At 37.5% G+C, this 13,394-nt stretch overlaps 1 protein-coding gene across 1 annotated transcript; it reads left to right on the top strand.

The window, feature by feature from the left end:
- Positions 1-7,036: 7,036 nt before the first annotated feature.
- Positions 7,037-11,278, top strand: LOC131535477 (uncharacterized). Its single transcript, XM_058768230.1, has 6 exons — positions 7,037-7,066; positions 7,595-7,629; positions 7,748-8,022; positions 8,182-8,427; positions 10,327-10,365; positions 10,487-11,278. Exons 1-6 carry the CDS (start codon positions 7,037-7,039, stop codon positions 10,561-10,563), a joined length of 702 nt encoding a protein of 233 aa, XP_058624213.1. The 3' UTR covers positions 10,564-11,278.
- Positions 11,279-13,394: the final 2,116 nt, after the last annotated feature.

Here is a 13,394-nt window from a genome sequence, read left to right as displayed (position 1 = left end):
AGTCTCAGTGGAAGTGCTTGTTTTCCATTTTAGACCAAGAAAAGCTTACCACCAAGGATTTTGGAGGAAAATAGCCGACCACTGACAGCTTTTATTACACCTTGGGGCTCTATGAATGGGTCCGCATTCCATTTGGCCTGTCGTCGGCACCAGCAGAGTTCCAACGCTGCATGGAGGAGTGTCTAATAGGGCTGAGAGATGAAATATGTCAGCCATATTTGGATGACAATCTAGTTCACAGCAAAACCTTCAAGACCACATTGGAGACTTACGGAAAATCTTGCAGCGTTATCAACAACATGGGATTAAGCTGACAGCAAGAAAATGTGAGGTCTTTAAGAATCGTGTAAGGTACCTGGGAAAGCTGGTGTCCAAAATGGTCATACCATGGACCCTGCAGACCTCGCACCTGTTCAGGCCTTGCGAGAGCGGAAACCAGCAACAGTAGGGGACCTTCGGAAGTTGTTGGGATTTATATCATACTACCGCTCATACATACCAAATTTCTCCAGAATAGCTACCCCGCTCTATGACCTTCTGAGCCTGGAAAAGGGTGCATGTCAGACAGCTCCTAAAAGAGGAAAGAAAACTGCTAAGAAAGGAAATAGGCAGGGACAGCTCCCCTCAACACATCCCATTGTCTGGATGCCAAAGCACCAGGAGGTGCTCAGCCAGTTGATCGATCTTCTTACACTACCTCCTGTTTTGGGTTACCCAAGGTTTGAAGAGCCATTCATCCTCCACTGTGACGCATCCCAAGAAGGGCTGGGATCAGTGTTATATCAAAGACAAGAAGGCAAGCTCCAGGTAGTTGCTTACGGATCCAGAACTTTAACTGCTGCAGAAAGGAACTATCATCTGCATTCAAGAAAGCTTGAGTTCTTGGCCATGAAGTGGGCAATATGTGAACGCTTCAGAGATTACCTCTACTATACTCCTTTTGTCGTCTACACCGACAACAACCCTTTAACATATGTGCTCACAACAGCTAAACTAAATGCCACTACACATCGCTGGGTTGCAGAGCTGGCTGATTTTAATTTCACGATTAAGTATCGTCCAGGAAAACCAACACTGATGCGGATGGTTTGTCACGCATGCCACTGGGGATGGAGGAATATATGCAGAAGTGTTTGGGGAAGTGAGTCCAGATGTTATCAGCTGTGTGACCAAAGCGCTCAGTGTTCAGTCAAAAGAACATAAAGCAAATCAAATTCTGAGCAGCAAGTAAGGGAAAGTAGCTCTGAGGATGAGAGCGTATGGACAGGATTTTGCAGACCATTCAAACCAGCCCAGTGGAATGAACAGCTGCAGCTGGAGGTTGAAGAATGCTATCCACAAGTGACACAGGAGTCAGTAAAGAGGATGGCCGATCCACGGTGATGGTGGAAGGTGACATGGAAGAGGTAGTTCCTCAGCATGTGAAGGAAGTGAACACAAGGTGTGGCAATGGGGAAGTGGAGTCTTCAGAGGCAGAGGGACTAGCGACACCTGATGAAGGACCAGTAGAGTTGAGTACTGAATCCGATGATGGAGCCACCCCTGAGCGGGAGGAAAGTGGAATCCAAAGGCCAGAACCTGTACTACCACAGAGACTATATCCTTTAAGAAAACGAAAACACAAACAGACATTTACTTACCATACCCTAGGAGAACCCACGTTAGAGTAGTACATATAACAGACTCATATACACACATAGGTATACATATATTTAAAAATATATATATATACGACTCGATTAGTTTAAAATGTTGACCTTTATTTAGTGGATAGCACACTTTAAGTTACAGATTTGTTAACGTTGTTATGGATAAGTTGTATTTTCCATTGACCCTGTTCAATCAGATATGATAATGATAGACGGAAAAAAGGCAAAGGGAACTGTGAAGTGTGATGACAAGAATGCCGGTGATGTGTCTAATAGGTTTTGTTTGAGCGAATGGTACAAGAGACCTGCAGAAGGATACAGCGTCCGTATTTATAATGGGGAATGTAGTTGCTTTCATGGTGCACAATGATGCCAGCTACAGAAACATAGCAATAACATGGGAGGTATTTGTTAATGTGATTTTTGGCATAAGCCATCATTGTATCCTTAAATAGTATTTACTATAGCTGACTCCTGTAGCTCAACGACTTAGAGATGTCTGGGACATGATGATAAGACAGGGGATGTCGAGACGACATAAATTTTGGAGGGGAGAGTGTAAGGGTTAAGTCCCACCCCCCACAAATTTATTATTGGATTTAATGTCAGTGCGTTGAAACAATTACACAGTTATTAACTTTTTCTGCATTCTTGTAGGTCTTGTGATTTATATTTAATGTTTCAGTTCTTTTCATGCTCTATCTGCACAATAGTATGTATGTATAAAATCTGTCTGTGACTTTTAAGCTGAAGCTTGGCAGACGAGATCTGTAGAAGACAGATGTGTAGAATCGCGAGATTAAGAAAAACCCGGAAGAGTAATCGAGAGACGGGTGGATAAGTTTGTGTTGTTGATGTTCCCGGAGTGTAACTCTGTGTTGAAAGTGTTCTTGAAATAAACGGACCTTATATCTTAGTGTGTAACATATGCATACTGAGCAGAGTTCATTTCATTGTTTCATCTGGGCTGACCCATGTGGGGCCCTCATGGAAACCGAGGACAAAACTGGCTGGGGCCCAGTTAGAGAGCCCAGGTGCCACCCATCTGGGCCCCACATAAGTTTGGCTGGGACTAGACTGGAAGGACGAATTTAATAAATTTAATTAAGATATAGTAAGTCAAAGGGAGACAGTAGATGGCAGTAATGCAACACTATGGATGCCAACTGCCGTAAAACTCCAACGAAGAAGAAGAAGGAGGAGAAGAAGAAGAAGGAGGAGGAGGAGGCGGTTGGATGTGTAGATGTTTATAGTCAATAGTTCAAGATAAATTAGTTAGAAGTGCCCGTTTAAGGATTGTGTGGATATATGCGTGCGTACAACTAATGGTAAGTACATTTACATAATTTATTGGATGATAAATTCACGAGAGATTAATGACCGCTATAGCGGCATTCCGCCTAAATGTTTACATTGTTAATTATATTTGCACATTATCCTGTTGACAAACGTTATAATTCTCCTGTGTTATTTGTTTGTTAGCGTATTTAATGTTACATTGCATATTAAGCTATAATGCATAGACTCAACGCATCTCAGGGAACATGTTCGGGCTTGTTCACCTGACGAGTTAGTCACGTGAGCTAGACACACACTGCAGTAGTGCAATCATTTTAAAGAACTTCGATTTGTGTTTGTATCTATATTACATTTATATTGTTTACTTCGTTAAGTTAAATAATATATAATTTACAATGCTGTTACTTATGAGTATTTAAGTACTTCTGTAAAGATAAGTTAATGTATATTTATTCATTTATTTATATTTGTATACTGTTCTATATTTACAGAACCCCATCTTTGCACAATAAATCACCCTGAAGTACATTCCTGGTGTGAGACCTAATGTTCGGACATCCTGTAGCCATTCAATGAATCCGAACCTGAGTTAGAGGAGTAGATAGCAGTTTTTTCCATTTTCCATCGCTGTTGTTGTGATGTACTGAGAAGCCAGAATGCACATCCATCAACAGAAGCACACATTAGCCGAACCCTGTTTTTATGTGTTATTTATAACAAACCACATTGTAGATGAATTGTCAGATTGAAGATGAACCGCGGTCCTAGCGCGTGGAGAACCGCACGGTTCGGTTTTTTTTCCGCGAACCGTGCCACCCCTAGTAAACATATAAAGCAATTGTTACATGACTCTGTTTACGTCCCGACACTTGGGTAAACAACATTCACACATTTCCACGTTCAATAACTTGCTAATTATATGTGCAATAAAGTTATTTTTGCAAATTCTAATCAGCGACATCATCATCAACCTACTACACTTTTTCACAATCGATCAAAATGGGCGGGTATTGTTTTAATGTCATACTTACTTGTGAATGTCTGCTGAATGTCCAATGTAGTGTGATTAACAGAGTAATTGAATGCAATAGACAGAATGTGCCAATATAAAACCAACTTTACGCAAGTGTCCCCGGCCTAGATTAACAATTTTCTGGTATATATATTTTGACAGTATTTAATGGAAGAGAGCATAGTTACAGCCTGAAAAATAATGCATTTCTAATAAAATAAGAGAAGTTAATTTTAATATTCTACACAATGTTTAATTGACCTACTCCCAAATTGCTACTTTTGTTAATTTCTCTTATGTGTATTCTATAAAGTTGAGGAAGAGATCTTACTTAATTTATTCTACCATTGCAATCAGGTTAAATCTCTTCGGAGAGTTTAAGTTATCTATATGCTATAATAAAATGTGGTTTGAATCATTCTTTGAAAGATATTTCTTTACTTTTCTGGCAGTGACTGCTATTGATTCTGTTATTAATTTCTTTGTTGAAAATGTTGTATTCACAAAAACAAATGTCAAAACTTGGCCTAGATTTGATGTCTTTCTTTCTGAGATTTCCTTATTATTAAATATTAATTAATATTCATTATTAAATCTCTTAAAATTCTACATATGATTATTTGTGATTGTATTCACAGGTTGGAGGATCTAGAGAGCAGAATTAAACAAATGGCAGCTATCAAGGATCAATGCCAAAGAAAAGCCAAAAGAGAAAACACTCCGGCAGCAGGAACAAACCTAAGAAGAGTCTGAGGATGCGCCTGACGGTTAACCTCCATTGGTGTGTACCTTTTAGCTCTCACTTTGTGATCGTAATCTGTGTGTAAATAATGAATAACTGCAAATTATTATTATTATTATATATTATTATTTTGTAAAGCTTTATGTGCGTTTAGCTGATTGTTTGTATGCATCTAGTGTGGTGAGAGTGAAGCCTTAATGTGTGACATGACTCTGTTGCTGGTTTATGCTTCTGCTGGTGAGTCCCTACCCTACGTAACACTGCCGGACAGTAGGTGCGCTTACATGGAGCACTGTATTCCTATTACACTTGGTTTTAAAGTCCAATCTGAATGAAAATGCTCTGTGTAAACACCTCAGTCAGAATAAAAACGCTCAAACTGATTGAAATTTCAATTGGATTGAGAGGGGTGGGATAAACGATTGCATTGAAAAGCATAACTAGAACATTTTGCGCATGTGCAATGACAGAAATGGCGTAATGAGGCATGACACATTGAACGAGCTGATGTTTTTATTATAATAAATGGCTGTCGTGTCTGTCTAAAATTCTTTTTCCACTTATCGTCTGTGATGTGGTGCAGGATAATGTTGTGTCACAAGTGCTAGGCTTTGAACTCTCCTTTGCAAACGTGAAGGAATGGCTGTTTTACTGCTTGATTAATATTAGCATCATTGCACGAAGTTTTGTGTGCTTGTAGTCTCCTAATTAGGACCTGAAATAGATTAAGTCTGCTAGGGTGACCCGAATAGTTGATTCGATGCTTTGATGGGATGAGCCTCATTCGACTACCAATCTTACAGTTAAATCTTCGCAGAGGGGTCATGAGACGAGGATCATGTCATTTTGGCTATATAGGGTGCTCAATGTCTGATATCCTATTAAGATAATGCTGTAAATACAAATGTGAGAAGCTTTTAATAAATATTTTTAACATGCATGAATAAATCCAACCACCCCTGCGACAGATTTAAGTTTGACTTTTCATAATGCGACTTTACAGAGGAGCATCTTGGTGGCATGGATTTCTTTAACAATACTCAAACTGAAAGTCGTGAAAGACTGGATTTTTTATTTATTTATTTATTTTTGATCAGGTAGGGTACAAGTGATTTCAAAACATTTCAGCTTGTTCTAATTAGATTTTTGGATGCTGTGAACATAGGTGCGGAAAAACTCAAAATATTCTCTATTCACTATCATATTGGCAAAACAGATTGTGTTTGCACTCTGGAGATCGTCGAAAGGTTTATTTTTGTCCAGTGCTGAGTTTTGCAAGCTTGCAAATACTCGTTATAACGTAAATTAATGATTTATAACGATGAACTGAGACAAGGAAAAGCTTTAATGATTATAAAGGGACTGCTCTTTGTGTGCTTTCTAGGCTATATATAATCCATTCAGAATTTGAATAAAACTTTTATTTTTCGCCACATACACGCTGTAAAATTTTGGGAATGATATCTGCATATGGTCCCACTTTATATTAGGTGGCCTTAACTACTATGTACGTACATTTAAATTAATCATTTGATACAATGCACTTATTGTGTATATACATGTTTTACATTGTACTTATATTTTTAAAAATACCTACATGTAATTAATTTCTGCAATTAAATTTATAATTACACTGTTGACCCACCCTTACACCTTAACCCACGCTTAAACCTACCCATACCACCAAACCTGCCCCTAATCTTACCCGAATCCCACCTCAATAGCAGCAATAGTGTTTTGCAATACAATATGAACACAATAAGTACATTGTACTTGTTTTTTGATGTAAGTACATAGTAGTTAAGGCCACCTAATATAAAGTGTGACCCTGCATATTTATGCAGATTTACACTTAAAAGTGCAATGGATGGTACAAAAATATATGTGAAAATGTATTGAGGCTAGAGCACACGCACTAATTTCTGAAGCATCCTCGGTATTTAATTCTGGAACCGGGACTGAATTAAACTAGATGTGTTTGAAGCATGTAGCATAAAACTCCATGCTATCGCCTAAATATGAGCTGCTGTGAAAATTGTTGGAAAAATGAGCAGGATATTTAACTTCCTCTGTGAAAATCTCTATACAGTACAGATAGAGTAAAAATGTATTGCATGCAGGCTTCATCGAATACTCCTTGAATCTGTTGATTTCATCTTATGTGGATTATTTGGTTTTATTTAGTGCAAATCTCAGTTTCATAAGCTCTGAGTAATTAACAACATGATATGTGGCTGGCCAATGTTAACTATCTTTTAATCAAAACTTAAAACATTATTTTTGTATCTGTGAGGCATCCGCTACACATTTTCCTGTGTGTTAACGTCAGTAATTATGACTGTCGAATATCTGACTTCACTCTTGGTAATGTATTTTGGTTAATATGCAAAAACATCAACCCGATCACTTTTTTAGCGTTCATGCAAACACTGTTTGGATTCATCAATCAGAATAATTTAATTCCAATTGAAATTAAAAGTGTCCATGTAAATGTGGCTAGTCATAAATATTGAGGTGAATACACGGGAAGAATGTATAACAGACACCTTGCAGATAACAAGGAAAATCATGTTTTTCTTAAAAAGAAATTTAACAGAGCTGCTGAGATTCTCATTGAAGTCCATTCAGGAAGCTTCTGTTTTTCAAATTAAACCACACATAAGAGGAAATCAACAGACACAGGTATATTGGATGAAGCCCAAGTGTGTTAAGTGTACAGATGTTTATTCTAGATAGACTATTTTTCTGATTTTAAAACGCACTGCTATAAAACTCCATTCCATTGGCTACTGAACAAAACGGCATTAAGAAAAACTCAAGAACTTTCTGCACAATATTTTTAGTTTGAGTTTTGAGTATCATATAACCATCCTGTTTTCTTTTTTTCATCAGGTACCTGACTTTGTCTCTGGCATTTGTCTTGCCTGGTGAGTATTTGTACTTCAAAGAAAAATTATTTTTTCAATTGGATCGATGACATTAATTAGATAAACACCACATTATTATCAGTATTGTATAGTGATTCAACACTGTTTTTATTTGTAGGTGCTGCTTCTGTACCTGTGGAGGGCCAAAAGGCGACAATATCACCCTGCCGTGTTTGAAGACCAGAGAGGATTTCACCACTCTTCTGAAATTTGGGTCCAAAACTGCTTATGGTGCTGGTCAAGACGGACACTTCAGGGGTCGTGTGCATGAGAGTGGGAGTTGTGACCTCATTCTACAAGGCTTGAAGACCACTGATGCTGGGAAATACATGGCAGATGTTTATGACAACAGTGGTGTAATTTCCAGCAACAGCTACGATGTCCATGTTAAAGGTAAGCTCAAAACTAGTTTAAATATTGATTTGAGCTTTTGTTGATTTCATTTAGTACCAGTGTTTATTTTATACTACGCTACACCAGTGTAATATCATCCATCATCAATATTATAAAAGCACCATGTCATAATTGTTTTATCGTTTTATTCCTCTTCAGTTAGTTTAACAGGACGGAAAGGTGAAGAGCTGATGTTTGATGATCTTCCGCGTGAGGCTGAGAGCGTCACGCATTTGACAAACGCAGACTGCACAGAGGTGTGGAGGAGAGGACAGGGTGTCCTGACTGACCGACTGACCCACAAGAATGACCGGCTGAGCATTGAAAGCTTCTCATCCAGTGACGCCGGGACATACAGAGTCCTGAATTCAACAGGAGGAATCCTAGTCACTTTGACACTAACAGGTGAGAGAAAATATGCATTCTCAAAAAAGATGAATTAAATATACAGTTAAGCGCACATGGTCTCTGTAGTGGGGTGTCAAGACTAGACGGAGTAGTAATAAATTTAAGCATTCAGTAACCTATATTTTATGATATGTCTCTGTGTACATTAGTTAGTACTTGCTGTGCTGACTCCAAGCAAAAATGGTTTTGTGAAACCAGATAAATGACTGCTATGGCAAAGATGGAGGGAGAAATTATAGAAATTAATACTTTTATTGATCAAAAGTGATGATAAAAACATTTTATAATGTTAAAAAAATTATATTTCAGATAAATGCTGTTCTTCTGAACTTTCTATTCATCAAAGAATCATATATTAATGCATTATAATAATGAATAATAAAAAAGCATTATAATTTTATTTTTATTTTTGAGAAGCAAATCAGAATATTAGAATGATTTCTGAAGGATCATGTGACACTGAAAACTGGAGTAATGATGCTGAAAATACAGCTTTGATCACAAAATAAATTACATTTTAAAATATATTAAAATAGAAAGCAGTTATTTTAAAGGGGTGGTTGATTGCGATTTCACTTTTTAACGTTAGTGTGTAATGTTGCTGATTGAACATAAACAATATCTGCAAAGTTGCAGCGCTGAAAGTTCAACGCAAACAGAGATATCGTCTTTTAAAATTCTGGAAGTTTAATGCCTACAAAAGCGGCTGGTAAGGGACTACAACGAGCTACTTCCGGGTCTGTTACATCACGGACCCAGATAAACCCGCCCTCGGGAACATGTAAGGAAGAGGCGGGGCCATGCTGTGCTGCTTTAGAGAAGAGGAAGAGAAAACTAGGGTGCACATAAAATCTATTCATAGATGAATCACGATTCTGTCTTCTAACGATTATAATGGATTCACAAGTTTCAAAATCAATGTTCTAAAACAGCTGTTCTTAATACTGTTCCTCGCGTCACCCTGCTCTGCATCTCTCTCTCTCTCTCTCTCTCTCTCTCATTCAGATCATCAGATCAGCTCCAACAAACTGTTCCAATTATACATTTTCACATAGCAATGAGAAGCGTTATACATGGATGCGTGTGCGGTTGCGGTACTGTATTAAAGCTTTAATCAGAATAAAACCGTATATTAAAAGCTAACATAAGCAGTAGCATAATAACAGCGTATCTAAACTTATGAGACGACAAACAAACAAACATACCATTAAGAGCTGTGCTTTCACAGGTTCTGCGGATCCTCTTCACTAATATCCTCTGCGTCTCAATCGGGCTCAAATTGATAAGCAATATAGACGTTTCTATATTGTTATAAATCATTGTTTACAATACAACCGGAGCACATGCCACTGAGCTGAGGGGCGGGACATTTAGACGCACACTCGGCGGTTTAGTGAATCACAACACACTGAGCCAGCTAACCAATCAGAGCCCATCACGTATTTCTGAGGGAGGGGCTTCATAAAAACAGGAAGTAATCGAGTTGTTTGTCAGAGAAGGGACAGAGCGGTGTGGAATAAAAGTAAATTATATGAAAAATAATGCATTTAAAAAAAATGAAGCATGAACACATTAGGCTGCACCCCAAAACACAATCGAGCCTAGAAAAAAACAGTAAACCACCCCTTTAAATAGTAAAAATATTTTCAAAATATTACTGCTTTTGCTGTATTTTGGATCAAATAAATGCAGGCTTGGCGGGCAGAAGAGACTTCTTTAAAAACATTAAAAATCTGTATTTCCTAACAGCAAGACAATAAACTAGTTGTTGACTATAGTTCCATTCATTCAGCACATTTCAAATAAACTAGTGAATATTCAGTTATTCAACATTTTATATTATATAAAATGATGCAATTTAAAAAGTAAATTTCTGACTTTTAATATATTTCACAGAACTTGGACCAATGGAAAGAGGTGGGACGAAAGTACCAAGTAAGTAGACAATTGAAGTGATGTTTCAGAATATCACTTATTTTATTATTTAACTGTTATTTTTATTATTTATTTATTTTTATACATGAGATAGATTAATAGACTTGCTCTCTCCCTTAAGGTGCCTCAAGTATTACTAGAGTTAGTTGGAGTGCTGCACTGCCATTTCTGATTGGTCTCTTCGTTGGTTTCCTGTAGCTGCTCACTTCACAATCAAGTCTTTGACACTGCCATTCAGGACTACTGGATGAGTAACATAGAAATAAGCTAAAACTCAAATATATATTTTAACAGTACACAATGACTCGTTTCGTACATACACTGGTTTTGAAGTCACGGTTCGATATGTTTTTGGTGCGTAAAATTATAATTAAGACTTAAGGATGAAAAATGGATATTCAGATTTACTTGAAACAATGCTGTGTATTTGTTCTGTACACATGAATGTAAAATTTTGTACGAATTGGGTGCTGATCCATGATCTGTTATTATTACTGCTGTTCTCTGAGATACTTGATTCTGATTGGTCAGTTGCTGTACAACATAACTGGACAGTGCTGTGAAATACTGGTGCTGTATTCATGTCTCTTGATGGCCTCCCTCACTGTGAAATGCCATCAGAGGGACTTGATTATCCTATCAGGGAATATCTTGCACTAATGCCTTTTTAGGCACTATTAATGCTGTAGTATTTTTTTGCACTACTTAGCTTTTTTTTAAAAAAAAAAGATTTTATATATGGGAAAAGTGTCAAAGAATGTGTGCTATTATTATAATGTGTTTATAAGAGTGTGTGCATTATTATAATCTTAATGGTGTGTTTTATGTATTTTATATACTTTTATATGTACTGTAATGACTATTGTTTGCAAAGGCCAGAAGAACTCAATAAACATTATATCTAAATACTTTACCTACATTGCTAACGAGTTTGCTTTACTGTACTTGAGTGACGTGACATGGCCAAATATGGTGTTCCATGCTCTGTTTTCTCTGAATCTGTGCTCTGAATTTAACCCATCCAAGCACACACACCTGGAGCAGTTGGGGGTTCCATGCCTTGTTCAAGGGTCTCTCCTTAGTCGTGGTATTGAAGGTGGAAGAGAGTGCTGGACATTCACTCCCCCACCAACAATTCCTGCCAGACTTGAGACTCGAACCCGCGACCTTTATGTTACAAGTCCAACTCTCTTATCGTTAGGCCACGACTGCCCATTGTTAAGTCTTGAATGCATTGACGTTTAGGATATCAACCTCATTATATACCAAAGGCAAAAAGAAGTTACAATGAATAGAAATAAGATCATTAACTCATATCTAGGACCCCCACACACTTGGTTAATATGTAAGGTTACTTAATTACTGCAGCATTCTTGAGAAATATGCCATTATTTCACTCCAGATACCCACAGAGGCTTTGACTCTAAAAAGTAGGGGGGGAAAAATGGTCAGTTCTTGTAGGGGACATTCAATACTATATGCATACTTAATATGAAACCAATTTATTGAAGCCTGTTTTTGATAATAGGACTCCATCTTAATCTACACAGACCTTATTTCTGTAAAACGTACCGATAGAATCTGCTTAATCTGTAAATTTCATGCTGCATGTTGAGTAAAGGTTTATATTTAATAGCTATGACACACTAAAGGAAATTAGGTGAAGTATAAGAAACATTTGCCAATATGTTACAAAACCATGTGATCTTAATTAGTTGGTTCAGATGTGTTAGATATGGGATGGAGCTGAACTTTGCAGGAAGGTTGATCTCCAAGAACGGGATTGAGCACAGGTTTAAGAGGTGCCTGAGTTACAAATTTAATGATGTTAGCAACAAAACTGGTGACTTCTTGGACAAGCCTTACCTAGTTTCTGAGACTCATCGATATGATGTAATCTAGCAGGCTTTACATTGCATTACATTAACTACTTCACACTGGTGCCTAGTAAGAAATGACTGTGGTTATTATTCAATTTATTTGGTTCTTTATTTTGAGCATTTTGTTGAGTTTGGATTCACACTCCATATTAGGTGTTCTGATAGTGATGGCATTTATGGAAGTGCACCACAGCTGACGAGATCTGTGTGTTATGATCACGTTGCACATGTTTTCACAGCCGCAGCCGGAAAAGCAGCTATGATTAAAGGAAATGAACCAGCTGTGTGGTTAAGTCTGCACTTTGTGCAGAAACCTGTCAAGACATGAAAAATTCATTTTCTTCTGTCTACTTTGTTTTGGAAATATGCAAATCACTTCCAGTGGTAAATTATCAAACTTATAATTATTTTAATAGTTACAATTACTTTCAACATATAAATGTAATTATTATTGTAAACCTATATATGGTAATTATTATCAATGTCTCTTCAGATGCGTCAGTACAAGGATCTTCTGATCTGTTAAGGGTTCAGATGGGAGCAAACATCAGTCTGAACTGCAGCATGACAAACCGATACGTAATCGCCTGGTATCACCTCAGAGCTAAACGATTCAATCTACTGATTTCTGCAGAGACGGGCATAACAGGGAGAAAATTTCTGACCACCTACAATCAAAACAGTTCTCATCTGAAAATGACTGCAGACACATGGATCACCAGAGCCACGCTGGTTATTTCTGGAGTAACAGAGTCAGATGTGGGTCTTTATTTCTGTGGAACAAAGTCTGACACTACAGAGATGCACTTCGACAAACCCATCAGTCTAGCGATCGAGGGTCGACATGCCGAGGATCCGTGTACCGGTAACAGATTTCAGTCTGACTTCCAGTTACACCTTCATTAAGTTATCAGTGAAGGGAGGAATGGGTAAGATGAGCCAACCTATATATATATATATATGCCCTTTTTTGCTTGTCACAGTACATTTTCAGATCACAAGCATATACTACCAATCAAATGTTTGGTTTTCTTGATCTGTAAATAAATAAAAGTTAAAAAGGGCTTTGTAGACTTTGTATCCAAGTATGACTGACTTTAACAAATGTGTAAAATTGTATATTTAATAGTGGATAGTGAGGTAGAAGTA

Source organism: Onychostoma macrolepis, unplaced genomic scaffold, assembly GCF_012432095.1.
Source record: "Onychostoma macrolepis isolate SWU-2019 unplaced genomic scaffold, ASM1243209v1 Scaffold29, whole genome shotgun sequence".
NCBI lineage: Eukaryota > Metazoa > Chordata > Actinopteri > Cypriniformes > Cyprinidae > Onychostoma > Onychostoma macrolepis.
Note: the sequence above shows the minus strand (reverse complement) of the source record. Positions and strands in the feature narration are given on the sequence as shown.

Excerpts from the sequence above, each read along its gene's own strand:
- LOC131535477 (XM_058768230.1), top strand. The coding sequence starts at position 7,037 with ATGACTGTCGAATATCTGACTTCACTCTTG. Across the intron at positions 7,630-7,747 it reads TCTGGCATTTGTCTTGCCTG|GTGCTGCTTCTGTACCTGTG; the intron begins GTGAGTATTTGT and ends TTTTATTTGTAG. Across the intron at positions 10,366-10,486 it reads AGGTGGGACGAAAGTACCAA|GTGCCTCAAGTATTACTAGA; the intron begins GTAAGTAGACAA and ends CTCTCCCTTAAG.